Source organism: Lissotriton vulgaris, chromosome 7, assembly GCF_964263255.1.
Source record: "Lissotriton vulgaris chromosome 7, aLisVul1.2, whole genome shotgun sequence".
In the NCBI taxonomy this organism is placed as follows: domain Eukaryota; kingdom Metazoa; phylum Chordata; class Amphibia; order Caudata; family Salamandridae; genus Lissotriton; species Lissotriton vulgaris.
In genome coordinates, this window is record NC_141695.1 from 1,030,235,500 (window position 1) to 1,030,262,766 (window position 27,267).

The window sequence follows — 27,267 nt, forward strand, 5'->3', positions numbered from 1 at the left end:
GGTGCACTCTTCAAGGTACTGCCTATTTTTCACCATAAGGTGCTAGTTTTCCAAGGCATACATGCATGCATATAATAACAGTTGACCTTTTATGTTGTTGTTACCGAAGGCGAGGGCCATGGCCCCAAAACAAACACCTAAAGAACAGCCGGCTCATAATCATAATGTAAAAAAAGAAATAATCACCCTATGGGAAACAGGTAAGGGCATTGAAAGTATATATTTTTAGCACTTGTACGGAACAACATTAATGCATCAATAAGGACCTTTTTCGACGCCATGTCTGCCAGGGGCTCGACTGTCGGGAGAATCAACAACCTCGGACCTCTAAATGGCGCACGGGATGAGAGGCTTTGGCACATGGGACAGCCACCTATCCTGCCAGATGTCCCATAGCTGTCAGCCTGTAAAGGAGGCTAAAAGTCGGGAATCACTGCCTAATGAAAATGAAATAAAATTAAAATAAAATGTATTGAGTGCTCTAATACACGGAGGTGTCTAGGCACTAGCTCAAGAGTGAGAAAGAACCAAAGGATATGAAAAGTAGACCCGATACATGAATCCTAGAGATTGAAAAGCCAAGTTTTGTAAGACTTTTCTAAAAGCAAGTAAAGGCTTCTTTTTGAAATCAAAAGGCATTGTATTCCACAGGTTGGAGGTTCAGGTCACCAAGCTCCTGCCTTCCCAGTTAGATCTTTTACATTTAGGGACAACTAGATTAAGAGTAGAGGATGAACAAAGAGGTCTGGTGCCAGTGTTACAACAATTTTACTCCATCTCCATTATAACTCTTTTCAATTGATATGGCATGCGATCGTTTCCTGCTAGCAGAAGATGAAATTGAATTCAACCTATGTTTTTAGGTCGAGCAGAGTCTGCGCAGAGACCTATTGTTGGCCGTATTTGGGAATGTGGACACGAGAGGGGCACGAGCGCAGATTTCACCTCGTGGGCGCGCACGGCGCCGTGCCCCTCTCGTGCCTCATATTCCCATGCGCAAACACACTCACACAGCCACACTCACGCATGCGCACATAATAATAATAATAATAATAATACTGAGTTTTATAGAGCGCAAACAGCTACCTCCGAAGGAAGTGTCCCGGCGCTGGCGTGAACAGTGAGAGTCATAGTGCAAAGAGATGAGATTTATTGCGTGAAAAGCCATGTTTTCAGTAGGCTTCTGAAACAAGGTTCAGAGGGTGCTTGCTGGATTTCCTGTGGCAAGGTGTTCCAGAGCAGTACCGTACTTGCGGAAAAAGTTCTACCACCCAAACGCGCTCTTTTCACTCGAGGGACATGGAGATGGACCTTATAGCTAGACCTTAAAAATCTGGCCTGAGAATATCTAGGCAGTCGTTTTTTTAGGTAATTTGGGCAGGTCCCATAGAGGGCTCTGTAGGCCAGGGTGAGCGCCTTAAATTTTATGCGACTTGCCACAGGTAAGCAGTGTAGCATGCGCAAGTAAGGAGAAATGTGGTGTCTAAAAGGGACCTGCCTGAGTAATCTAGCCGCTGAATTCTGAACGATTTGCATCTTTTGCAACAGAAACTTCGGGAGGCCTAAATAGAGGCCATTGGCATAGTCCAGCCTTGAAGTGATTATGGTGTGGATAATCGTTTTGCGGCAGCTCACTGGGAGCAGTCGGAGAAATCTGCGTAGGCTCCTCAATTTACCTATGCATCCTCCAACAACCTTCTGTATCTGGGGAGCAAAGGACAGGCCATTATCCCATGTAACCCCCAAATTCTTTGCCTTTATGCTCGGAGATGGTGCGGGACCCATCTCGTCCGGCCACCAGAACTCAGCGGGGGGGAGCGCTTGTGCCAAAAAAGATCACCTCTGTTTTGCCCGCGTTTAGTTTCAGCTTGTTGGTATTCATCCAGCAGGCCACGTCTCGAAGGCAGCCCTTACAGTTACAAAAGGCTGCCTCAGAAACCTCAGAGAATGGGAAGACCAGCTGGGTGTCATCAGCGTAGGAAATTGCAGTGACTCCCCAATTGGCAATCAGCGTGAACAGCGGGGCCAAGTAAATATTAAAGAGCAGCGGGCTCAGGGCAGAGCCCTGTGGGACCCCGCAGTTCAGTCTCCTGGAATCTGAGGAGAAGGTGCCAAGAGCCACCTTCTGCGATCTGTTGGACAGATAGGAGTGGAGCCAGCCCAGTGCCTGGTCTTGGAGGCCGATCTCAGCCAGGCGTTGTAATAGCCTGTCGTGATCCACCGTATCAAAGGCGGCCGATAGATCCAGGAGCACCAGCATTGCTGATGCTCCTGAATCCAGCGACCATCAGACTGACTCGGCCACTTCGATCAGGGCGGTCTCGGTGCTGAAGCCGGCTCTAAAGCCTGATTGTGTTTCATGCAGAGCGTTACTATCCTCCATGAATTTATTTAGTTGCCGCTGGATTAATTTTTCGAGCATTTTACCCGGCGCTGCCAATAAAGAAATGGGACGAAGATTGCTCAAATCTTCTGGGGTCCCGTTTGGCTTTTTTTCAATGGGAGTATGGTTGCGTGCTTCCAGCACTCTGGGAACACTCCAGAAGAAATGGACACATTCCATATGTGCTGGAGAGTAGGTGCCACAAATTCCGCCATCAAACTCCAGAGTTTTGGTGGGCAGGGATCATCAGCAGATCCTGATTTGCAACTGTTAATTTCCTGCATAACGGCATCTCGTGTAATTGGTTGAAATTGGCCCAAGGTTAGTTGAGGCGCTCTATACTCCATTACATCTGATTTAACAGTGCTTACTGCAGGAGTAAAAGAGTCAGATACTTTCAGAATTTTGTTCTTAAAATATTCAGATATAGTATCACAGAGTTTGTCAGACGGAGTCACATCCAGCTCAATACATCTGGGTTTAAAAAAAGACTGCACTATCTTGAACACTTCTTTGCTAGAGTGTTCTGCTTTATGGATTGAGGTGGAGAAAAAAAGTTTCCTTGCGATTTTTATAGATTTGTGCAAAGCGCGGATGGCGGCCTTGTAGCGTGCCTTCGCCAAGCTGCAGTAGTCCGCCCTCCAAAGTCGCTCTAACTTTTTACAGGCGGACTTCTCCGCCCTCAGTTCCTCAGAGAACCAGGGAGCGGAGGGGGAGTCTCTACGGGACATTGCCCGTTTGGCTGGCGCAATAGAATTCACCATATCGCCTATTCATTTTGACATAGCCACTGCATCCTTATTTACATCAGAAGAGAGTACAGGAGGGTTGTGAGCCAGGACGGGGCCTATGTTTTCAGGGATCAGGCTTTTCCACTGCCTCTTCAGAAAGGAGCGTCTCCCTGTTTTGGGCCCTGACCCAGGTAACCTGACCGAGAATGGGATTAAAGCATGGTCCGACCAAGTGAACTCTAGAGGTGTACCCACTGCCAGATCGTTGATGTTAGAGAAGATTAGGTCAAGCATATGGCCTGCTTTGTGTGTGGGAGCTGTGCTACATAGTGTCAGGTTAGCGGCATTCAGTGTTGAAATAAGCCGCTCAGCTAGTGGGCAAGCCGCTGCCTCGGCATGCGCATTAAAATCCCCCACAGCTATAAAGTAAGAATGGAGGATAGAGCTTTGGACAATGGCGTCAATGAGCGCCGAAAGAGTCGTATCTGCACAGTCTGGAGGACGGTAGATAACCATGCCTGCCAGGGATTGGCGGGGGTTAATTTGTAGGCAGAAGAACAAGCCTTCTATCCCTGCAATTGTAGTGGGAAGTGAGGACGTGAGTTTATAGCAGTCTCTATAGAGAAGGGCCACACCCCCGCCTCGCCTTCCATCCCCTCTGTTAGAGAAACACATTTTAAAACCAAGTGGCACTGCTAAGGCAATGGTAGGCATAGTGTATTCATTCAGCCATGTTTCAGTTAAAAACATCGCATCCCACTCACCGTCCTCAAGCAAAAGCCAGATGTCATCGGCGTGTTTGGGCATGGACCGGCAATTTAAAAGACGCATTTTCAGGCTACAACAGCTTGAGTCAGGACGGTCAGTGGATTTGTAAGAGGAGCAGGAGCCAGAGAGAGTAACCCAGGTCAGCAGGAAACCGCACAGCGAGCAGGCCTGCGAACTCTGATCAGCTGCAGGATCCATTAAGGCTTTGCAAGGCTGCTCCGAGTTGAAAGCTACCAACTCCTCTTTGGACCAGACAATCCTGGCTGTGTCTGAGCTCAGGCCATCAGCGTGGCAGGCCCTGGCCGCGGTCCGGTCGAGGACGGGCGCAGACGGGCTTGCCTTTGGCGCGCCTTCGGCGCGCCATCGGCGCGCCCGCTGCGCACGTCCGCTGCGCGGCCGTGGACACATTTCAATATAAGGAAGCGCCCCGGAAGTGAACCAGTAAGGGGGAGGAGTCGCTTCCCTCCGTTCAAGCGGCACAGATAGCCGTGACGGAACGGGGACCGACCGGGGAAGTGCAAAATAGGCAAAGTGCAAGGTGCAATAAACAATTTAATGTCAGCAAATCACCCACACAGTAATTTAAAATCGAACTTGGTTTTTAAAAGCACAGAATGTACATACACAGCCACACGCATCACCAGGCACACACACACTGCATACACACACGCACCCCCCTTAAACAGACACACGCGCACACAGACAGACGCACACACAGACACACTCGAACAGACACACGCGAACACACACAGACACATGCGCGTACACCCCCACCCTCACCCTCACCCTCACCCCCACTCCCACTCCCACTCACCGGGCTCGTCTCCCCTTAGGCATGGGAGCCCCTTTCCGATGTTCTTCACGACGGGACTTCAGCTGCCGGACCTGGTAAGGCGGGGGCTGCCCGCGCATGCGCGGCATTTCTAACCGGGGCTCTTCAGAATGAAAGTGAGAAATGCCGCGCATGCGCGGGCAGCCCCCACCCTACCAGGTCTCGTTTGCTATCTGTCAGCCAGCCAGAACCACATTCCTTCCGACTGATGTCTTTTGCTACACAATGCTCGTTTTATGACTGTTGTAATGCTTTATTACCCCCGACTAAATTGGCATGCATTGCTAAATTGCATACAACGTCCCCACTATGTTTTGAAAGTGGGTAGGATAAAGTCTTCCGTGTATATCCAGATATCTTTAGTTATATAGCGCATACATTTCTCATAGCGTTGGAACATTTGAAATAGACAAACAGCACTAAAGTATACATTACTGCAATGTACTGAACAGTCAATCGCTCACACCAAGATGGCCGCTCAAGAATAGTTCTGTTTCAACAGAGACGTGCAACCCTCCTTTCAAAGATGGCTGCCACGTTCGCTCAGAGCTGGTTCTGGGCACCCTGGCGTATCCGTCCTCGATGTCTATGCTGCTAGACACCCCGCTGCTCTCCGTACTAACACCGGCGGCCCGGCGCATGGCCGCGGATCCACCGCGCTGGTTTGACAGCAGCCCCGCCCCCACCGTGACCATGCCCTGCCAGAACCAGCAGCCAGCCTCGGGCCTGCAGAACCCGCTGCCCACAAGCAGCTGCGGTTTGCGGAGTCGGTAGAGAACGACGTCCGGGATGCAGGCGGCAGCACCAGGTCGTCTCCCGCCAGCAGCGACGGGAGCGAGGACAATGGGAGCAGCGCCGCCCAGCAGGAGCAGGAAGAGCAGCTCCTGGCACAGCAGATCCGGCCCCAGCTCAAGGTGCTGCCCATCAACGACCAGATCCAGGACCTGCAGACCATCATTCGGGACAAGTGAGCGCAGAAGGGGGCTTGTCATACTGGAAGAGCGAGAAATGCTGTTATGGGTTTGGAGATGCTGGGAATTTTTAATTTTATTTTAAAAGTTTTATATAGAGCTAGCTTGACCCGTGGGTATGAGAGCGCTTTACATATACACAAGAGATAACGGTTGCATTACATAGCATGATTTCAGGAAGCAAAAAAGATATGTAACCTATAGAGTACCTTCCACACTTAATCAAAGAGGTGGCTACAACTTTTTTTGAACCCCGATAGTATACTTATTTAATGAAGCCCCCTTGTTTCTTTTAGTAAATCTCTTGATTGTAGCCCATTAGGTAAAAACTGTATGCGATGGAATGAGCATGACCAGCAACCAACTGAAGACTGTCCAGTGTTTTGAAACTGCTTGTCACGATGCTGTAAATGACCCTGGGTTAAGTGAGGTTAAGGCTGGCCACAATGATGCCATAACAATTATATCCTATGATGTCATCTGGGTCAGAAGCCACAAATCTGAAGGGGTATCGGATGGGGTGCGCCCGTTACAGGTCCTCAGGGCAAAGTTCACTATAAATTACAATCACTTTCATTTAAGTATTAATTTTTTGAAAAAAAATTAAAAGGCATTGTTATTTGCAATATCAATACGTGTAAGTCACGTAAATACAACACATATTGCATTACAAATGCTATAGGTGTCACATTTGCGAAAGTTATAACTATTGGCATTGTAAATGACAAAGCTATTAATTTCGCTATTTTCAAAAACAAAACATAAATAAAAAATGTGTCATTTACAATACCAATAGCTCAAACTTTCCTAATGCGAGACCTATTGCATTGCAAATGCTTGTTTAGATTGGTGTCTAGGAATCAAGACTGTGTTGGGCATTGCTAATTGTACCATTCTGACAGACAAACAAAGGGAAGACAGGAGTGGTCAAAGCAACTCCCCAATTGTCTACACTCAGGGAGTCCTGCGATAATTAAAAACTCTCAGGGTAACATCCATTCCAACACAAAAGATAGCTTTAACACTGCACCTTCTGTATATCTGGCCAATAGAGCATCACTGAACTCCTAAGTCATGCTACTGCTGGTGAAGACCTGGCAGAAGTCTGATTTAGGGGCAGAAGTCAAGGAAACCACTACAAACTTCTCTTCCCTAGGCGTGCTGTTTCCAAAGTCCATCCAATCCATGTTTCCAACCACTAAATTTTATGACAGATCCATGGTCAGATTTAGAAGAACTTTCCCTTTCACTGGCTTGCAGGAGCCTGTCTGTCACCCATTCCCGTATTCCCTACTATGCATGACTGTCTGGCAAGCAGAATGCCCCAGGACACGGCTATAACATTTGCCCTACCCAGGTAGTTGACAAGCCATCTGTCGCTGCTCCACAAGACATTCAGTCTGAACCTCTTGGATGTGCTTCGGATCTATTTCTGCATTTAGGGATCTCCCATTGCAAAGCAAACTATGAATCCCCTATCTGTACATGAGACAGGCGTGCTGACAGGTGTCTATACTTATTTTGTTTTAAAAGCATCTGTGTGTTATTGATTTCTAAATCAGAAACTAAAGCCCCCATTAGGATGGCGGGCGGACTTTTCCCGCCCGTCATATTCACGGTACCAGGGACCGCCCACCATAAGGGCGGGGGTCCCGTGCCTGGCATTAGGATGCGCCCGCCATAGTGGCGGACGCATCCTGCATTCCTACCATTGTGGCGGGCGGTGCACTCAGCACCGCCCGCCACAATCGCAGGAAGGCATGCAATGCACTTCCATGCACAGCCTGGCAGGCACAGCGCGGTACCTGCCATGCTGTGCATGGAACTGCTGGGGGGTACCATAGGTACCCCCCATGTGCACCCCCCACCCCCCGGAGTCCATGGGGGCCCGCATCGGGCCCCTAATGCAGACTCCGCATGCCTTTCCGTGGCAGCATTGCCGCCACGGAAAGGCATTAAAAAAGTCCCATCCTAATATGGCTGGCGGTGTCTGATAGACACCGCCACCATAGAAACCATTTTCCGCCCGGTCGCCTTGCGACCGGGGCGGAAAAGCGGCGGACTGTCTTTCTGCCTGCCGTGGACCCCCCAGCCATACTAATATGGCGGGGGTTCATTCAGGGACAGATGGCGGGTGGATCGGCCCCGCCACGCCGGGGGTGGCTACCGCCGGCTTGGCGGGGGCGATCCGCCCGTCATCCTAATGGGCCCCTAAGGGACTCATATTCTGGTTATCCCTAATTTTCAAGCAACACGTGCTGAAATTCTGTTGCTCCCCTGGTGTAACACTAGATCTATGTTTTTCCATTCAGCAAATATTTTTATCCTCCAACATTTAACTGTCTATGTTCATCCTAAGAGTGTTGTATTATAAAATAAAATGAAATCCTTAAAGGATATTTAAAAAAGTGACTAAATAATTCATTTATTTTTTTTAAGCCAACAAATCCCAACAGAGGATGGATTGTAAATCCATTTGGGGGCAATGCATGGTGGATATCGTTGATGGCTGGCATTCCCGCACTCTTACTCACCATCCTTATTTTCATGGACCAGCAGATCACGGCTGTCATTCTTAATCGCAAAGAGTACAAACTACAGGTCAGTTCTGTTTCTATCTGCTTATGTGAGTCTATTATTGTTTCAAGTAGGTCATGTGATTCTTGATCACTTCAGAAAGAGTAACTGACTTTAATCAGGCATTAGCTTAAACCCTACAGGTTGTTCTTTGGTGCTTTGCACTTGTGCAATTGTAATTTCATCATTTGGATAATATTGTATCTTTCTGAAAAGCATAATTGAGATAGATTCTACGGTGGTTCTTAACCTGTGGTCCAAGGACTTAAGGGTGGTCTGCAAAGTCTACTCAGGGAGGCTTCACCTGCTTGGAAAATTAGTTAACAGATTAATAAAATGCATATAAATAAAGACGATACATGTATAATTGAAAATTTCAAATGTTCTGTAAATGTGAAGGAATTTGAAATAGGAGATTAGAAAGTAAGGGCCTCATTACGAAGCTGGTCGGCCCAACCATCCAACCGCCATCTCCGCTTCCCCCTTCCGTATTATGATGAAACCACTGCTAGTGCAGTGGGCGCATCTACAGAAGAGCACATATCCAAGAATATTTCACTGCAAATGTGTACAAAACTAACAGAATCCATGTGATATATGTACACATGCATAACATATGTGGCGGTATGCCTTGTGCACCCCATTGCTGGAGTGTGGCAGAATGAGCACAGTCCAGTTAATGGGGATACATACCGCAGAAGGGCTTACCCGCATTCGGGCATCCACAGGATTGTTGTCATCGGGGTTCAGCTTCCGAGGTGTAGGAGGGACTTGGAGGAAAGGATCAACGACAGAGACTGCTGAAGAGGAGAGGATTGGGGGAAGTATGCACCCCAGATCCTTCATTTCCAACGACTCAAGGCAGCCCGTCGGACCGTCACCGTCGGGTCATCGGAAACCCACATCATAATCCGAACAGCGGTCGGAGTTCCCTGTTCAGTTCTATGGATGCAGTTTGTCTCCAACCGCCATCTCAGCGGTTGTAGGAAAGCTGTTGATCAGAGTGCACGATACATGCATTGTAATCAACCCCTAAGTTAGTATCCTCAGATTGATTCATGAGAGTAGTGCAAGAACAATGCTACTGCATCAAACAGAGTATATTATGTATGATAAGAGGCCTCAATTGAATGCTCAACTCTTCCTATTATTATGTGTATCTGTTTTTTTATATTTGCTTGTGAATTAAATAAAATACTGTTCGAGGCATATGAGCTGTAGATCGTATACTTGTGCAAAGATCGCCATCTGGTGTTGGGCTCAGATGTTTGCACTTTGTTTTTGTCGTGGAAGAAGTCTTTGTAGTCACGAGGTAGGTGACTCCTCCTTAGGCCGATAGTGCGCATGGGCATCGACTTCCATCTCCAGATTGTTTTTTTCCGCCATCGGGTTCGGATGTGTATTGCTGCATTACGGTTCTGTATCGTCTTTGAACCTTTTTGACGCACAATCATTACCCCTCAACGGTATTGTTTGGATCACGGGTTTCCCCTTCGACGCGCATCGTTGTAATCCAACATCTTCAATTGGGAGCCTCGATGCAGGCCGCAAGGCCTACCCGCGCCAACCAGGTCTGTAGTCAATGGAATAGACTCTATTTAAAAAATAACCCGGGTGTGGTGCTAAATTTCCACACACAGATCTACACAAGGTCTGTAATCTGTGTCGATCCTCGGAGCACGAAGAAAGTAGCTGCGAGGCCTGTCGATCATTCCGATCGGAGAAGACGATTCGTGACCGTCGGGCTCGACGTCACGAGATGAGACGCAGCACTAGCCCGGTGCCGAACATCTCCGGAGAAGAGTGTGAGTCCTATTAGCACAGCACCATCAAGAGGAAGAAATCTCCGTGTCTGAAGCCGACCACTCCGACATGGAGCAAGACTCGCACATCACTCCAGGTCAACGAACTGTGAGAAACAAGCCCCTGGTCACTGTAAAACCCACGAAGGCTCCGGTATTACCTTCGCCCTGGGGCCTAGGGAAACACCAAAAACATGGTTCAGATGCCTCGCCCACCGGCCTGGCTATGAAACCAAAAGACAAAACCTCCGGCTCGGGATCGAGCTGTCCCCACTGTACTGAAATACCATCTCCGGCACCGAAAACCAAAACAACATGCACCAAAGGGTTCGGAACCGAACAAACAAACCACTCCTCTTAAGGCTTCAGAGACTATGCATAAAAAACCCTCTGAAAGAACTAAAGAAAAGGACATACCAGCCAAATAACTTCCTTTGCAAGAACCAATGGATCCCAAGTAGAAGAAACTGCATATTGATCCAACAACTGTACGTCTTGTAGCAACCCTTCCTAAGAAACGGAAACAAGACATTTCGAGGAATACCATATACCTCTAAAAAAAAAGAAGGACATGGGTACTAACCCCTCTCCCCTTACATACGTCCCTTTCCTCCACCTATTAATCCCAACTTACTAATATCTCCTTATAACTCACCACCACATAATTTCTCCCCTGAACCACAGGAGTATAATGACACGGATGACAATGGGGATGGGAATGGGGACAGGGACGGGGATGGGGATGGGGATAATGACCATCACACCATACCACAGGACCCAGATCCATGGGACGATTATGATAAAGACCCAGATAATATTAATGATCCATACCTATATCCCTCCAGACCAACACCACCTGATGATAATATTGGATTCCCATAACTTATCAATAGGGCTGCTCTATATCATGGAGTGGAATTACACACTGACCCACTAGAGGAGGATTTCCTCATGGAAACATTCACTCCATCGCAAAAATCTACTAATACATTGCCAATGCCAAAAGGCATGCTAAAGCACACTAATGAAGTATTCAAGCACCCAGTTAGAGCAAGAATACTTACCCCAAGAGTTGATAAAAAATATAAAGCTGCTCATACTGACCCAGTTTATATTAAAGGTCAAGTGCCCTTGGACTCCCTTGTATCTAATGTCTGCAAGCTAGCCAATTCACAAGCCAGAGGTGAAACCCCTCCTCCTGGTAAGGAGTCAAAGCTTATAGACGCTTCAGGCAAACGAGTTGCGTCACAGGCCGCTAATAGTTGCCTTATTGCCAACGCGCAAGCCCTTCTAGCAAGCTGTGAGAAGCGGTACACAGTCAAAATATCGAGTTGTAAATATCGACCTACCATAATATCGAGTCTGAAATATCGAAGGTGCATAATATCGAAGGCAAGAATATCGTAGGACAGAATATCGACCCAAGGTAAGTAATATCGAAATACTTAATATCGATGTAAGTAATATCGAAGTAAGTAATATCGATAGCATATATATCGATGTTACTAATTTCGATGACACTAATATCGATATTTGTATTATTGTATAGTTTTTTATTATGTATGTGTTATATGTTTAATTTAACTATTTAAAATAATTACTATTATATGTGTATAAATTTTATTTAATAATAAATAATTTTATAAGTAACTTTTATGTTTTTGTACCGGAGCGGGTTGTGGGTTTATAGGGGAATAGGGTGGGAAGTAATTTAATTATGGTAAATTGTTTATTAATTAGTGGGATTTATTAATAAATTATAATTAATTGGTAATTATGTGAAAATAATAGGAAAATAATTTTAATTAATTTATTAATTGATATATATGTTCTGTAGCGGGTTGTGGGTTTATAGGGGAATAGGGTGGGAAGTAATTTAATTATGGTAAGTTGATTAATAATTAGTAGGATTAATTAATTAATTATAATTAATTGCTAATTAATATTGATTAATTGGGAAAAAAATTAATTGATTAATTGATATATATTTTCTGTAGCGGGATGTGGGTTTATAGGGGAATGGGGTGGGGAGTATATTAATAATAATTAATTAATTAATATATGTTTTTATAAATTTATATTTAATTTATTGGAAAATAATTAATATTAATTAGTTAATTAATTATTATTATGTTGTACATATTTTACATTATTAATTAATTGGTAATTAAATAATATTAATAAGTTACATTAATTAGAGTTATTTATTGATATATAATTTTTTATTACTGTTAATTAATTAATTGGGAAAAAATAATATTAATTATTACATTATAATAATTACAGCTAATGTGATAATATATTTACTTTATTTGTTATTGTTTATTATTAATTAATTGCTAATTAAATAATAATAATTAATTTTGGGTAAAGGAGTATTTTTAGTGTTTAGGGTCAGTTTTCAGTTTTTGGGTAAGGGGGTATTTTTTGGTTCAGGGTCAGTTTTCAGTTCTTGGGTAAAGGGGTATTTTTTGGTTTCAGGGTCAGTTTTCAGTTTATGGGTAAAGGGGTATTTTTAGGGTTCAGGGTCAGTTTTCAGTTTATGGGTAAAGGGGTATTTTTAGGGTTCAGGGTCAGTTTTCAGTTTATGGTTAAGGGGGTCTTTTTTGGTTCAGTGTCAGTTTTCAGTTCGTGGGTAAAGGGGTTTTTTTGGGTTCAGGGTCAGTTTTCAGTTCTTGGGTAAAGGGGTATTTTTAGGGTTCAGGGTCAGTTTTCAGTTTTTGGGTAAGGGGGTATTTTTTGGTTCAGTGTCAGTTTTCAGTTCGTGGGTAAAGGGGTATTTTTTGGGTTCAGGGTCAGTTTTCAGTTCTTGGGTAAAGGGGTATTTTTAGGGTTCAGGGTCAGTTTTCAGTTTTTGGGTAAGGGGGTATTTTTTGGGTTCAGGGTCACTTTTCAGTTCTTGGGTAAAGGGGTATTTTTTGGGTTCAGGGTCAGTTTTCAGTTTTTGGGTAAAGGGGTATTTTTAGGGTTCAGGGTCAGTTTCAGTTCTTGGGTAAAGGGGTGTTTTTTGAGTTCAGGGTCAGTTTTCCCTACTGTTGTACTCTCTGGAGTAGGAATAGAAATTTTTACCCTTACGCTATGCAACGTTTTATTTAATTAATTGTTAATATATCAAATATTTATTTTATTTTTTATATTACTTACATTTTATTTATGTTACTTTTTTATGTTTGTAAATGTGTTAGTAAATTAGAATATATTTCATTAATTTATAAATTCGTAAAATAATTATTAATACTTATTGTTCAGTGTATATATATTACATATTTACTGTATATATTTAATTAATGTATTCTTAATATATGTATTATTTATTACTTTTAAATATTATTAGATACTTTTAAATATGTTTCTTTTATTTATTAGTCTTATAGACTTAATTTTACATTTATATATTAAAAAAAAAAAAGATATATTTAACATCAATATTTTTAACATCGATATTTTTTTTCTCGATATTTTTGTACTTACCATGTTGTAGATAGGATGTCGATATTTTTGCCCTCGATATTGTTGACTCGATATTCTTGTAGGTCGATATTTTTGAAGTCGAAATTCTGTCAGTGATTCGTGAGAAGCGCACTATGACGAACTAGAAAAGCTAATACAGCATTTACCAGATCAATACAAGGGTAAAGCCAACAACCTCATTCAAAAGGGTAAATTATCTGATGGGCAATCACCAGGCTGATGGGTCTTCCTTAGCTGACACATGCATAGGGCTGTGCCTGTTCTCACACAAAGCTATCTCCATCCCCTTGTAGTGTGTCTGGAGCCAGGTCAGGGAAAGGCAGGTTATTGTGAACTACACAGACTTTCCTTTGAAGTTTGCCTACTTCAAAAGCAGAAACTGGAGTACTGGAGCTATGACACCATAACTTTATAACACTTCTGAACTAAGAGGACATTCTGACAGGAAGAAGAGCTGGATGCTGTAGCAGGGGCTGACACTAGCTTGCTTCTTTGTTGTGCCGGTCTGCTGCTTGCTGCTTCTGTCCTAGGAGCGAAAGGACTAGGCTTTGCTTTCTACATCCTGCCTTCCAAGGTTCTCCAAGGGCTGGTGCAGGCTTGCCTCCTGTTACAAAGTCTCTGGGCCATCAAAGACTTCACCTAACAGTGCCTGAGCTCTTCTGCTGGGAGCTCTGACTGGAGCCAAATCCAATTCCTGGGCCCATGGATGTGGAATATGGTAAATCTGGGAAGAAAATCCATGCATTGAAGCTCAGCACCTGTTCTTCCGAGTAAGCGCTGCTGTGCGGTTGAAAAATCATGCGGCGGCGCTGTGCGGCCGAAGAAGCAACGCAGTGCCTGCCGTATGACCAAAAGATTGGCGCAACCCAAGACCTAAGCACCGTGTCACCGACATCGTGGTACAAGCTCTGACTCCACCACAAGTCCTGCAGTGTGGCGGCAGAACTCGATGCATCGCCAGCTTCGCAGCTGTGAAATCGATGCAGCGCCTATTCCACGCCTATTCCACGGCTGCCGCATCGACACAGCACGTCTAGAATTTCAACGCACCGACCCGGGCACCAAGTTCTTTACTGACATTCCCCAGAAGTAAGGAACCAAGGCCGCGTGTCCGCAGATCAGCGCACCACCTCCCTTCACAGTAAAGAACTGACGAATCACCTCCTCTCATAGTAAGTAAGCGACACATCACCTCCCCTGAGCTGCAATAAGGAACTGACGCATCACCTCCCCTGGCAGTAAGGAACCGATACATCACCTCCCAATGGAGTAAGAAACCAACGCACAGCATTGCTTTTCCAGCACCTCACCTCCTCTGCACCTGTTTTCGTCTTTGATTTTGCCCCATCCCAGGTATTTTGTGCTAAAAGTGATGCATCCATAGTATCCTATGGACTGAACTAATTTGAACCTTTTAAAAGTGATATTTTGACTTGTGTATGCTGGATTTTTGTCGTTTTGGTCTTGTTTTGTTCAGCTAAACATTGGTTATTTTTTCTAAATGGGTGTGGTATCCTTTTGCTGTGTTTTGACTGTGTTACTGTGTGTGTATGTACAAATGCTTAACACATTGCCTCTGACATAAGCCTTACTGCTGGAACCAAGCTACCAAGGGGGTGAGCAGGGGTTATTTTAGCTGTGTAATCCCCTTACACTGACTAGAGTGAGGGTCCCTACTTGGGCAGGGTGCAAATCACTGCCAACTAGAGACCCCATTTCTAATAACGAGTTATAATGCTGGGCGGGTATCGATGTGGCAGTTGAAAGGAAAGTAATTGAATGCGAGTTCTGCAATGACTCTGAGAAAACCTTAGGCACATTTAATCCACCGATCATTCCAGGCTAGATATAGTCGGACCTGTTTATGATGGCTCGTTTCTCAGGTACATAATTGTGTGTTTTGATCATTTTGCTAAATGGACAGAATTAGAGATCTTATCCAAGGCTGAATCCAATGCAGTGGTGAGCATTATGTATCGAATATTGTTTAGAGAATGTATACCAAAGCGCATAATTATGGCCAATGGACCCCAATTCCCTGGTGAGATTTTTAAAGAGTTTTTGTGTAGGAATGCCATTGAACATAATACCACATCAGTGCATTACCCTGCTGGCAGTGGTGCTGTTGAGGGTTTCAGTAGGGTGATAAAGAATACTGTACAACTTGTGAAAAATGCTAGACTGTGTGAAAAATGCTAGACTGCCATGGAAGAAAGAAGTAAGGGAAACTGTGCAGGCGTACAGTGTGACACCTTGTGTGTCAACTGGGTATAGTCCTTTTGAGCAGAGTGCCATTGATGAAAGACAACATGGGCGATGCAGTGCCGCACACCAGGAACTGGTTGAATGAGGGTGAACACTCAAGAGCAAATCGCCAGGGATGTAAATTATATTGGAGAGGCAGTTGTTGATGTGTATGACCGTCCATTGATGGATAAACAAAAAAGGAGGGAGAAGGAGGTTAAACCAGACCAGGTCGGCCTCCAGTCTGTGTACGAAATACAGGAACCCTATGTCAAGGGTCCAGAGACCTGGTAGGTGTTTGTATGGTCACCCGACCCGACCTCACCCGACCGCATGCGGTCGGGTGAGGAAGCACCAGGTAGTACCGAGCGGGTCTGCCGATAGGAACAATGTTTCCACGAGGCGTTCCTGCCCTTGCCTAAGACCATGGGGTGTAATCATACACTCTTTTATAAATCGAAGTGAAATACAAAAGGTATGTATCACAACACGCATGTTTATTAACAACAGCGTTCATTGTAAATAAGTATTTTTTAGCAATACTTTTTCATTTGAAAAACAGGAGTGGCAATACAGGGCTGGACCCTGTATGGTCCTGAAGAAAAGCTTGGGGGAGCTTGAAACATGTTGACCTTGACACTGATCTAACTCAGTAAAAGTTGGAACACAGTGTTACCCCTTTTTAATTTTTTATACCACACTAGGAGCAAAATAAATTGTTGAGGCCCACTAGCACGGTATTTTTAATTCCACACCCACTCCATCATCACTACACATGCACCACACATAGTCATCTCACAAAACCAGTGCTCCAGCGTAGTCGCCTTGTCGCAGCACGCCCCTTTTCGTAGAGAACTGGGATGGCCCCAATGATGAAGCATGTCACCGTGGGGCAACCCCGGTGAGTGAGGGGACTCTAAAAAGAAATTTTTCTTTTTTACACACTTTTGGTACACACTGACTTAGTAAGCAGTGACCATACAAACACCTACCAGGTCTCTGGACCCTTGACATAGGGTTCCTGTATTTCGTCCATTGATGGATTCAGCTCTGGTTTCATTCCAAAGCCACAGCGTACCATCCTAACTGAGCCATAATGTATCATCTACAAATATTAGTAATACTACCAGGTTTGGAAGATTTGTCTGAAGAATTATCAAGCCCACAAGATACTATGATTTCATATGTGCAGAAGGATTTCTGGGTGTGACTTTGTTAATGCTTAAGATAGTCAGTGTAGTTAATCAGAAATGATTATTTGTGTACCACTTATAGTGATACTTATCTGCATACTGATTTCTTCCAGCTGGTGCTAATCTGCGTATTGATTGATTCCAGCTGGTACGCTCTTGTATCAATTATAGTTTTATGTTTATATTTAATGTTTATTTATCTTTTCATGCATATATGTAGTTTATTCAATTAACCTTTGTTCTGTGTTTTAAGGTGGAAGATATGTCATGACATAAGAGTTAGAGTCATCGAATGCTTTATCATATAGATTTTGATGACGTGTTAGAACCTAGATAGTTGGGGAGTAAGTAGAGGATCGGGGCAGCGGAAGGATGTATGTTGTGATGCTGCCCTATTTGTGCTAAGTTTGAAAACTACAATAAATCTTTAAAATCTCAACATTGAGTGGAGCTTTCATTACATGGACCGAGCGTGTGAGAATAAAAGACAGAGAGAAACTGGTGGAGAGAAGAAACAAGAGTGAGTGGGTAAGGAAGGGTAAATACAAGATTTGGAAAGAGTGTGCAGAGATTGGCAGGAACTGAAGGAAAGCGAAAAAGGATGAGCAGATAACAAAACTAAGGATGGAGAAGTGACAGACGGCATCAGGAGTATTCTGACGTGTAAAGAGAAAGCGAGGATGGATGGTGTCTCACACTCACTATTTCATTTACTTAAGTTTCGTTGAGCTTGCTCGCAGTTAAGCAGAGTAGAGAATGCTTTAGAAGTGAGTGGCAATCGAGAATTTTCTCTGCGCCAGTGGAAGGGCTAATTGAAGAAGAGAATTCACGAGTGGAATACCCTCTCCATAGGTACAGTATGCTGGAGGAAATTTTCACTGGGCGATTATCAGTATAAGTTTTTTAATTTAGTCGAGAAACAAGAGGTTTTTCCGCTGTACTCTCTAGAAGGGGTAATCTCTTGATGTATGCGTTATTCCATGAATTTAAATGCTTTGTTCTACTCTTTATAAATCGTCACTCAAATAACACTCAATTGCTCCCTTCATTGAAATGTCACTAAGTACTCTGCAAACATAGAACTGTTCCACACATGTTAAAGAGCTGGCAGCTATGAAGCAGGCTGTCAGCAACGAGGGAAGTGTACAAATATTTGGAAAGTTTGAGAAGTAAACTATATAGTAGAACTTTGAATTGGCTTGGAATATCTCTTTATTTTAAAATGATTGGTATGTAATGTATATAACAAACGCGTGTTGTAATCTTTTCAGAAAGGGGGCGGATTGCATCTGGATTTCTTCTGCGTGGGTGTACTAATCATAGTCTCGTCGGTCACCGCCCTCCCCTGGTATGTGTCAGCAACCGTCATCTCCCTCGCGCACATGGACAGCCTTAAAATGGAAAGTACGGTATCTGCACCGGGAGAGCAGCCGAAGTTCCTGGGCATCAGGTACTGCTCGGCGCCATGTTGCTAGTGCTCATTCCTCCGAGGTGGAAGTATTCCTGCCTGCGTTCGAAGGGGCTTGAACTGTGTGTTAGGCTGTTATTCCACTTACCGAGCGGGACATGTACTCATGGGAAATATAGAGGGATTTAAACTGCCAGCGCAGTAAACAGAGAGCGCCTGCAACGTGATCCTGCGCAGACACATTCCAAGGCCCTCCTATTTGCAGACCCACCACGGCTGCAGCTCCCAGCTCCAGTGCAAATCAATTACCTATAAATAAAGCGTGTCAAAACTTCCATCATGCAGCCATGGGTAACATGTTCTAGATAATTTGTTTTTCATTTATTAGTTAAGAGAAAGAGAGGAACTTGAGTTACGATTCAAATTGAATGTTACCAGGCGTTTAACTTTAGCCTGGAAAAGGGGGTAAGCATACCTTAGGTGTGCGATTAAAGAGGTCTCATTCACAAATATAGAACCTGCCCAAATGCACACACTCATGGGTATGTTATCGCAGTTGGTTGTGTTCTAATTTCAAGTTAGTTATGCCAGTGACACGATCTCCAGGGGTATGTATGCCTTTTGGAGAGGCCTAGAAACTTCTGTGCAAATATGATAAAGTCAGGCCCAGCATTGGTGCTGATTCACAAACATTTGTAAATGATTTACCTACACATTTAAATTGCATGTGATTGATTTCAGTAAAAATGTTGCAGAAAATGCTAGAAGGTGCACCAAAGTGCATGTGAATTGGCAAAGTGGACGTTGAAAGAGAAGACGCATATGGAAAAAAATAGTCTAAAGTAAAAAAGTTAAAAATGAAAACATGGTATAGCTGAATTTCCCGAACTTGCACATGCATACTGTAAGCAGTACATGGAGCAGAAAGAAGTTCACAAATTCCATTAAATGACCCTATTAATTCCCACAGGCATTAAACTATGCATGTATAAGTCATACACAGTTATGAAAGAGACAAATTACAACAATGCACGAATGTCACAATTTACACCTGTTTTTGAGAATTGGGTCCTTTGTGTCTTTTAAATCTTTAACACATTGTGTACTGGCAAACAATTCATGTCAATTGGACCAGGTAACTGAGCAAAATAATTGACATCAGCAAATGTGTCGTTATTTGTTTCTGTAAGTGATCCTTGAGCAGTGGATCATGCTGTAGGGTGGCTCCTTGCGTCAGTCATAACCAGTTTGGCCCATTTAGTACAAGTAACTGGAGTCAATATTGCAACTTTACATGGCTTGCTGAACTTGCACAAACTCTTGTGAGAGTGTCCCTGGATTTCTCTTACTCTCAGCATTCTTCCTATTTTGCCTGTAAATCGTCAAGGTGGTCTCTAGGATTCTTTATGGCATTCTGTGATGTTTAATGCTTTTAAGACCTTAGTGACCCTAAGATCTTTGATTTTTAAAGTATACAATACATATCATTTTTGCAGTATCAGACTTATTGGGAACCTCAAAAATTACAAAGACATTGCAAAACTACAGGGGTTTTACAACAGAAAAAATGTAACACCCTAGAAAAGTAAATCAATAAATCAGGTTGGAATACATCTGAATAGAAAACATCTTTTTTTAATCTTACTACCCCGCTACCTATGTATATATAGCCTGCAGCGAATGGCTTTTAGGAAGGGAGAGATTGCTCATAGGTCAAATGATGTATCCTGTTGGAAAGTACTTCCTGACCCATCTGACACAAGATTAACTAATTAAAACAGATTCATATGGAGACAATGGGGACTTCCATCTTTCTCCTTTCCAATGGCCCTTACTCAAAAAAAATCTTATTTAAGCTCGATTCAGGCGGACAGAGGATTGAATTCCAAATACGGGTTGGAAGCTTTAACAATCGAATAGCTCTTGACTGATAAAAATGTTGACTCAGAATCTAATATACACTAAATCATAGTACAGCTCATAATATAATACCAATTAATGAAGCCACAAAGACTAGTGACACTTAGTACATTAGGTTTAAAGGAATGGAAACTGAGAGTGGAACTCAAAAAGGGAAAAGGGAAAGGGACATAATTCCAACTTTAAGGCTTAAACATGCACCACAAATGTTGGTACCAACAGCACTCATTACTTTACAAGATCTAACAAAAGACAGATAGGAGACTTAGCCAACATCACTCCCTCCAGCTCCCTCTAGTGTAACCTTGGAGCAGACGTTGAAACTTATCCATAAGATCCCAGAAAAGCCCCATTTAAACCACAACTGTCCACTGCTATTCACAGAGATTAGAGCTTTCATAGAAGATCTAGCTGATCAACGAGGAATCAAAAAATGGGAGGAGGACATATAGATATCAATTGAACTTTTCCAGGACAGTTGCTGTGGCAAAAACTAATTAGATTTAAAGTCTTGTAAATTTCAGGAGAAGGTGGAGAAGGCCAATCAAAGACAAGCGCACCCTTTAATCCTTATTGCTAAGTTTGGTTGACACAAAATAAGATTGGACATTTTACAGAGGATGATGAACTCAACAGCTAAACATTTAAGATCATTGAAATATGCATTAATGCCTCCATTAAACAGCTCAGAAAAGACAAATAAAAGGGATATATTCAATACCAATCAATAGAACAATCTGTGAGAGGGAAATAGTCCAGTATCTCACACGAATTCCAATGCTGAAGAAAAGCAAATGTTAGACAACCCTTAGATATAGAAGGTTAATGGATCTATACAAATAACTGAAACAGCAGATGAGAAGGCTAAGTGCCTGATTCAGAATTTGGCAGACAAGGTACTCTGTCACCAATGAGATGGCATACCTTGCCCACCAAACTCTTAGTCCGCCTGCTCTAATGTAAGCTAGTCAGACCATAAGCCATGGCCTCATTGGCTTTGTCAACAGGAAGGTTACTCTGACAGCCTGACACATTGCTGGCTGGTAGTGTAGGTACATCCCAGAATCCCCCTACTTAGGGCTGATAGTCTGATGTCCTTTTTCTGTCCATCATCACCAGGGTAGACCTGGTAGTAATGAATATAATAATTAAAATAAAGACCACCACAAACTCCCTGGTTGTGGGGGTCATTAGCTACTTGTTTTTAAAAATAAACCCCCAATTTGGGACTTTATTTTTGAAAAACAAAAGTTTGATGGGCACCTGTCAAAACTGACAGCAGCCATCCACCAAACGTTTGGTCCGTTCAACACAACCTCTGTTGACAAATTACAAAGGGAACAATCTAAAGTTTATCAGAGATGAAGAAACCTAGTAGCACATTAGTTTATTTACAAATATTGAAAAGCAGGGAGAAGGCAGTTAGCTAAAGCCATTTCCCCTCATTTAAAGACTCACCGTTTAAGGTTCAATCAAATGTCTCTTGTGAAAAGGACGGCATACTGTGGCAGATGGGCCACCTAATAGATTTAAAAGAAAAGGTGCCATTGTAGAGACTAAGGTGGTCTGATGATTCCAGCTCAGAATAGTCTTGAGAATGGTATGATGCTCTTTTTAATCTATATTAAAGAAGACAGTTGAATTATGATAATACACTTGTGGGATCTGGCTAGGTTATTACATAGACCCAAGAATGTGTAGGCTTCCTCAGGAGACAGAAATAATTAATCTGTGTCATATTGGGAGTTGGGAACGGGTTAGGTGGGAGATTATGAATTTGAGTTTACTGATATTACCTTGAAGTTGGTTAATTTAAAAGAGTTGACAATAAAATGTTGTTTTAGCAGAATTAAGGAAAGAACTTGTAAACAAACGTAGCTGATAATGATAGGCATTCATGAAATTAGAATATGCTCTTGGAAAAATAAGGATTATGGAATAACATTTAGTAAGTTAAGATATTATGATATTGGGAACACAAGATTTTGACATTTGACTTAACAGCTAAGCAGAAACCCATTTTTCTCGTACCGAGTCCCAGAAGTATCTTAAACTGGGGTGGTCTTTGGAGATATTCTCATATGAACATATGTTACAAATTAGCGGTTGCAACATAATTATTGGTACAAATTTGAAGTTAAATCAATTAGGGTTAAATCAGATAAATGGAGAGATGATTGATTCTAGACAAATATTTCCAGGGCATTAAGATTAATATTGTTGCTTCTATGGTCCTAATTCTGATGACCCGACAAGTCTTCAGAATATGAAGAGCTAATACCTCTTACAGGATCATTTAATAGAACGGGGACATTTTAACCTTCCACTAAATTAGATTCTAGATTAAACTTTTAAAGCAACTTCAGCCTGCCTCCCAATTTAAGGGTATGGGATAAATGAATAATCTTTGTTTAAATGGTGTATGGCGAGAAACCTATGAAGAGAAAAGAAAATACACCCTAGACTTTCATAATTATCACTGCCATTCATGAATAGAATATATTTTGATTTCTTTGGACTTGCAAACTCAAATAAATTCTTACGCCATAGCCATCAAAGTCTGTCAAAACATTCATCAATCTCCCTTTATACTCAAATTTGCTGTGGACCGCTTATTAGTTGAGTGACTTAACATTAGCAGAAATGCATTCACAGAAGATGCTATTTGAGATTACATATGTATCAAACCAAGCAGAGGGCTGGAGACGAGGGCTGGACTCTTCCTGATTTAAAGCTATATGATTGGGAAGCTCAATTAGAAAGAATGAGATTCATCAAGTGTTTAATGTGTTTCAGGGTTATGAACTGGTCATGCTGTGGCTTCACCAAAATGAATTATGTTATATTGTGATTATAGTTTGATATTGGACTTTGGTGCTGATTTTAGACACTATAAAATAAAATTGATCAATCTCTTCTTTTTAACAACAAATGTAAATGTAATTGTTTTTAGGGAACAAAGAGTGACTGGACTTATAGTCTTTATCCTTACTGGAACGTCCATCTTTTTGGCACCTGTTCTCAAGGTACTTTTTCATGCATTTTTTAAACTATATTTATTGTTTTATTGTAATTTATAGAAATCGGGTTTCATAAAATAATTGCACAACAATTGGTGTTTAAATTGGGACAATTAAAAAAATCAAGGTCTTTTAATGGGGTATATAACTTTATATGTTTGGATTATTATTCATTGAGACAATCTTGGCACTTGAGGATGCACAAAGAATGTAGCAAGTTAAGGCCTATGGGCAAATGAAAACTGTATACATTAAGCATGAACCCTTGCAGTTTATTAACTATACGTAGAGGAGTGCATCCAATTATTTCACATTGCCGACTGATTATCACTGAGTATGTGGCATATTGCTGACTATCAATGAAGATGGTTCTCTCAGTTTTTTTATTTAATTTTTTTAATTTTTTTCTAATCGATTATGAATCTATATATTTCATTTGCTTCTCTTTGTTTTTCTTACCTAACATATTATCTATTATTTAATATATTTCAGTGTTTTTCGAAACGTTTTTCATTGTTGCTCCTTTTTATTTGAATACTAATGAAGATATTTTCCCATTGTACAACGAGTACAGAAAAACCATTGCTTGATGTTGAGTTATAATCAATGAATATGTTTACATTAACTGATGATTAAACTGATGTGTTTGCGGTGACAGTGTGAGTGAATATATGACTTACAAATGACTGACTGATCTTCAAATATTACTTTCTGACTATATTTCAGTCCATGCTTCTTATTATACAGCATTGTTCTCTTTCTTATTGCTGACATGGGTAGTACAGTTGACTCATTCATTTTTTTAAATGCATTCCATCAGACATCAATTCACTCAACGCATTTCACAGCTCAAACCACATTGTTGACAAAATGCTTATTTGGTGGTGGCACAGAGGTTACCCATGAGCAGATACAACATGGCTGCTTTTCCTCTCTCTTTCAGTATTATTCATTTTCAGAACCATTTTCAGACGACCACTGGGCATCAGGGGCTACTGGGCCCAATCACTTTGGTTGAGGACTGTTACTCATGATATCATGGGACCCCACATACTATGGATGCTGTGCAACTGGGCCAAGTATCCCTTCTGCACTTCACTCTCAGTAGTAGCTGTGGTCGAGCAGAGAAAGGCTTCAATTGGGGGAAGTGTAGATACAGGGAAAATGACTTTTAACCCAAAGTGCACGCAGTAATGTCAGTAAATCAATGTCCTGCCAAATACTTGCTTTTATATTTAAAAGAAGTATTTTATTTCTAACCCTACACATACAAAGGAATAATAACATTCGTAAGCAACAGCACAATTCCCATTGAGTTTGGGACTCTACTGTTTGTCAGGCATACCCCTGTCCCACCCGTTTCTTTGTAATGTGGTCGAGGTCAGTGGCGTAACACAGGCCCCCGCAGCCCCCACTGTGTGGGGGGCCCAGGCTCAAGAAGGCCCCCTCAACACAGTACTCTACCCGGAGAGCTCCTTCATGGGTCCGGAGGGGGCCCCTCCACGTACCTTTCAGGGGGGTCCCCTCAATCGTCATTACTCCAGTGGTCAGGGTTATTCTGATTCACTGGTGGCCGCATCCAGGGAAAGCTCACTAGTAGGCCGTACTCAAGAGTTCCCCCTTGAATCTTAGAAATTAGTCAAAAGCACCTCCAGCAGCGAGTTCCCTGGGGCCCAACAGGCCCAATTCAAGTCTTATCCCCGCCTGCAGTACGGAACCATTCAGTGTGTCAGCGGGTGCCCTGACCACAGGCCTATGACAGTAGAAATCTGCATTTGGAATCTAGACAACAGTACATTTGCACACTTGAGACAGGGTGCACATCTTTTAACATGCAGAGGACTTTTCCTTCCCAACATTCACTTAAAAATAATAAAAAAGCTGTGCCACAGATGTAATTTGCTCTCATTCTTCCTGAAGCATCCTCTGTATGACTGGAGTCTATTCAGATCTTCCAGATAATGGCAAGCCCTCGGACAAGTCTGAATTCCTCCTACGGAGCATGTCTTTTATTTTTAGTGCCGGTTCAGATTGGCACAGAAAAGAGTATAGGAGTATGTATAGTCTATCATAGAACTCAACAAAGACATAATGTTAACTCAGCCTATCATATGGTGTTGCATATGGAGGAGAAAAGGCGCAATCTGCAACCAAGGAGGCACTGGAGAAGTGATGCACAACTTGAATGAAAGACTTGGGTGTGAGTAGCAGCTTACCCTGCACCAGAAGATCGTGAACGGGGGTGCTGCTGAATAAAATTGAGTGGGAAGGAGAGCGTGAATAAACTGTAGCCTCCATCGTTGGATGGCAATCTGAAGATTTACCCTGTGTTTTATTTTTTAATTGGCCATTATCACGGGGATGTGGATAGTGACATTTTATTTTACTCACAGATGAAGCCACTGTTTCCTTAAAATAGAGAGAGGCTGAAGATCCTGGCAGAGGGGCTGCACTGCTAGTTATTGGAGGTTTAATTATTCTAACTGCCATATGCAATATTACCGTGTTGAATTTGTGTCTGAGGGAGATATTGCTTATGTTAAGAGGATCAGATAAAGTATCTGGCTATGAAAACTCTGGACCAAAAGAAGAGGTTGAAATTATACGAGCATAGTGCCATCTTCCTTTACTTTAGAGGCTGCCCAAGTTTGTCTCTCTAAGAGTGTGTTCCCCAGTGAATGATACTAATATTGATTCCACAATATCCTGTAACATGAACATCATGTTACAAATGTAGAAAAACAAGGTAGAGTGAGAAGCTAAATTGGGGCAACCCTCAGCTTACCTTAAATGTTGTAATCAGTACACAAAAAAGGGAAAGCCTCACAACTGATGAACTCCTAACATTTTAAGAGGTCAAATTCACCAGTCTCAATATATATCAAAGTGGAAAGGGATCAACTCCCAGGGAAATCGATGCGACCCTTGCATCACATGGATATATTTGTAGGATGCTCACACACTAGTACCACCAGTGGCATGATTCATCATCCGATCCTCACCCACTGCACCTAGTGTGAGTGGGTGAGCTCAACGCAGTTTGTAAATGGAGCTCTTACTAAAACCTAAGTGCAAATAAAATTAGAATCCTCACTTCCAGCTAGACGAAGTTGGCACAGCTGCACTGGTCCTTTTGGATCTTAGTGCCGCATTCAACATTCACACAATTGATGGACTGAATGCAGAACAAATCAAAACATTCACCCCCAGTGAAGAGATCTGGGTTAAATCCATCATTCTTTTGCTCACCATGCCACCCCAGTTTAGAGCTGGCCATAAGCAAATCAGTCTTGACCCTGAGCCTCATGGGAACAGTCCAGCCCGAACTGCCAAGCCAGGTCCTCCCTGGACCGGCAATGTTCAACACTCCGTCCATCATCCCCTTTGGTTTTGCATTCAACATTCAACACCATAATCATTCGGTTCTGTTGGCCATTCTAAGAGACATGGGTGTAGCTCTGGCGTGGCTGAGCTCTTTTTTACATGACAGCACCTTCCAGGTGCATTCACTGCACTATAACTCTATCCCACACTTCCTAGTTTCCGGGGTGCCGCAGGGCTCGACCCATAGCCCCTTACTCTTCAACTTGTATGTGAAACCATTAGCAGAAATTGTAAAATCCCATGGCCTTACATTTTTCTAAAGCGCAGATGACACCCAAATTGTGGTATCCTTATAATCTCAGGAAAATGACAAGGGAGAAGCTCTTAACAGCTGTGTTGCCCAAGTTTAATCTTGGATGAATAGGAACTCGCTAAAATTGAACAGAGACAAGACAGAGGTTCCATTAGTGGGTAATCAACCCCACCTGTGGGGTTCTCATCTGTGGCCACCAGGAATCCCTGACAGAATATCGACGACGACAATATCGAGGTCCCAAAATATCGGGACCTAAATATGGATGTCAAGAATATCAACATCCTATCTACATCATGGTGAGTACAAA

At 42.7% G+C, this 27,267-nt stretch overlaps 1 protein-coding gene across 1 annotated transcript in view; it reads left to right on the forward strand.

Annotated features, from left to right (window-relative positions):
* LOC147702880 (electrogenic sodium bicarbonate cotransporter 1-like) overlaps positions 1–27,267 on the forward strand; it is a 386,862-nt gene that overhangs the window by 311,818 nt on the left and 47,777 nt on the right. Inside the window, exons 15-17 of the mRNA XM_086931461.1 lie at positions 8,125–8,286; positions 18,244–18,422; positions 23,254–23,326. Of these exons, the coding sequence (XP_086787587.1) occupies positions 8,125–8,286; positions 18,244–18,422; positions 23,254–23,326 (414 nt within the window). The remainder of the gene's footprint in view (positions 1–8,124; positions 8,287–18,243; positions 18,423–23,253; positions 23,327–27,267) is intronic.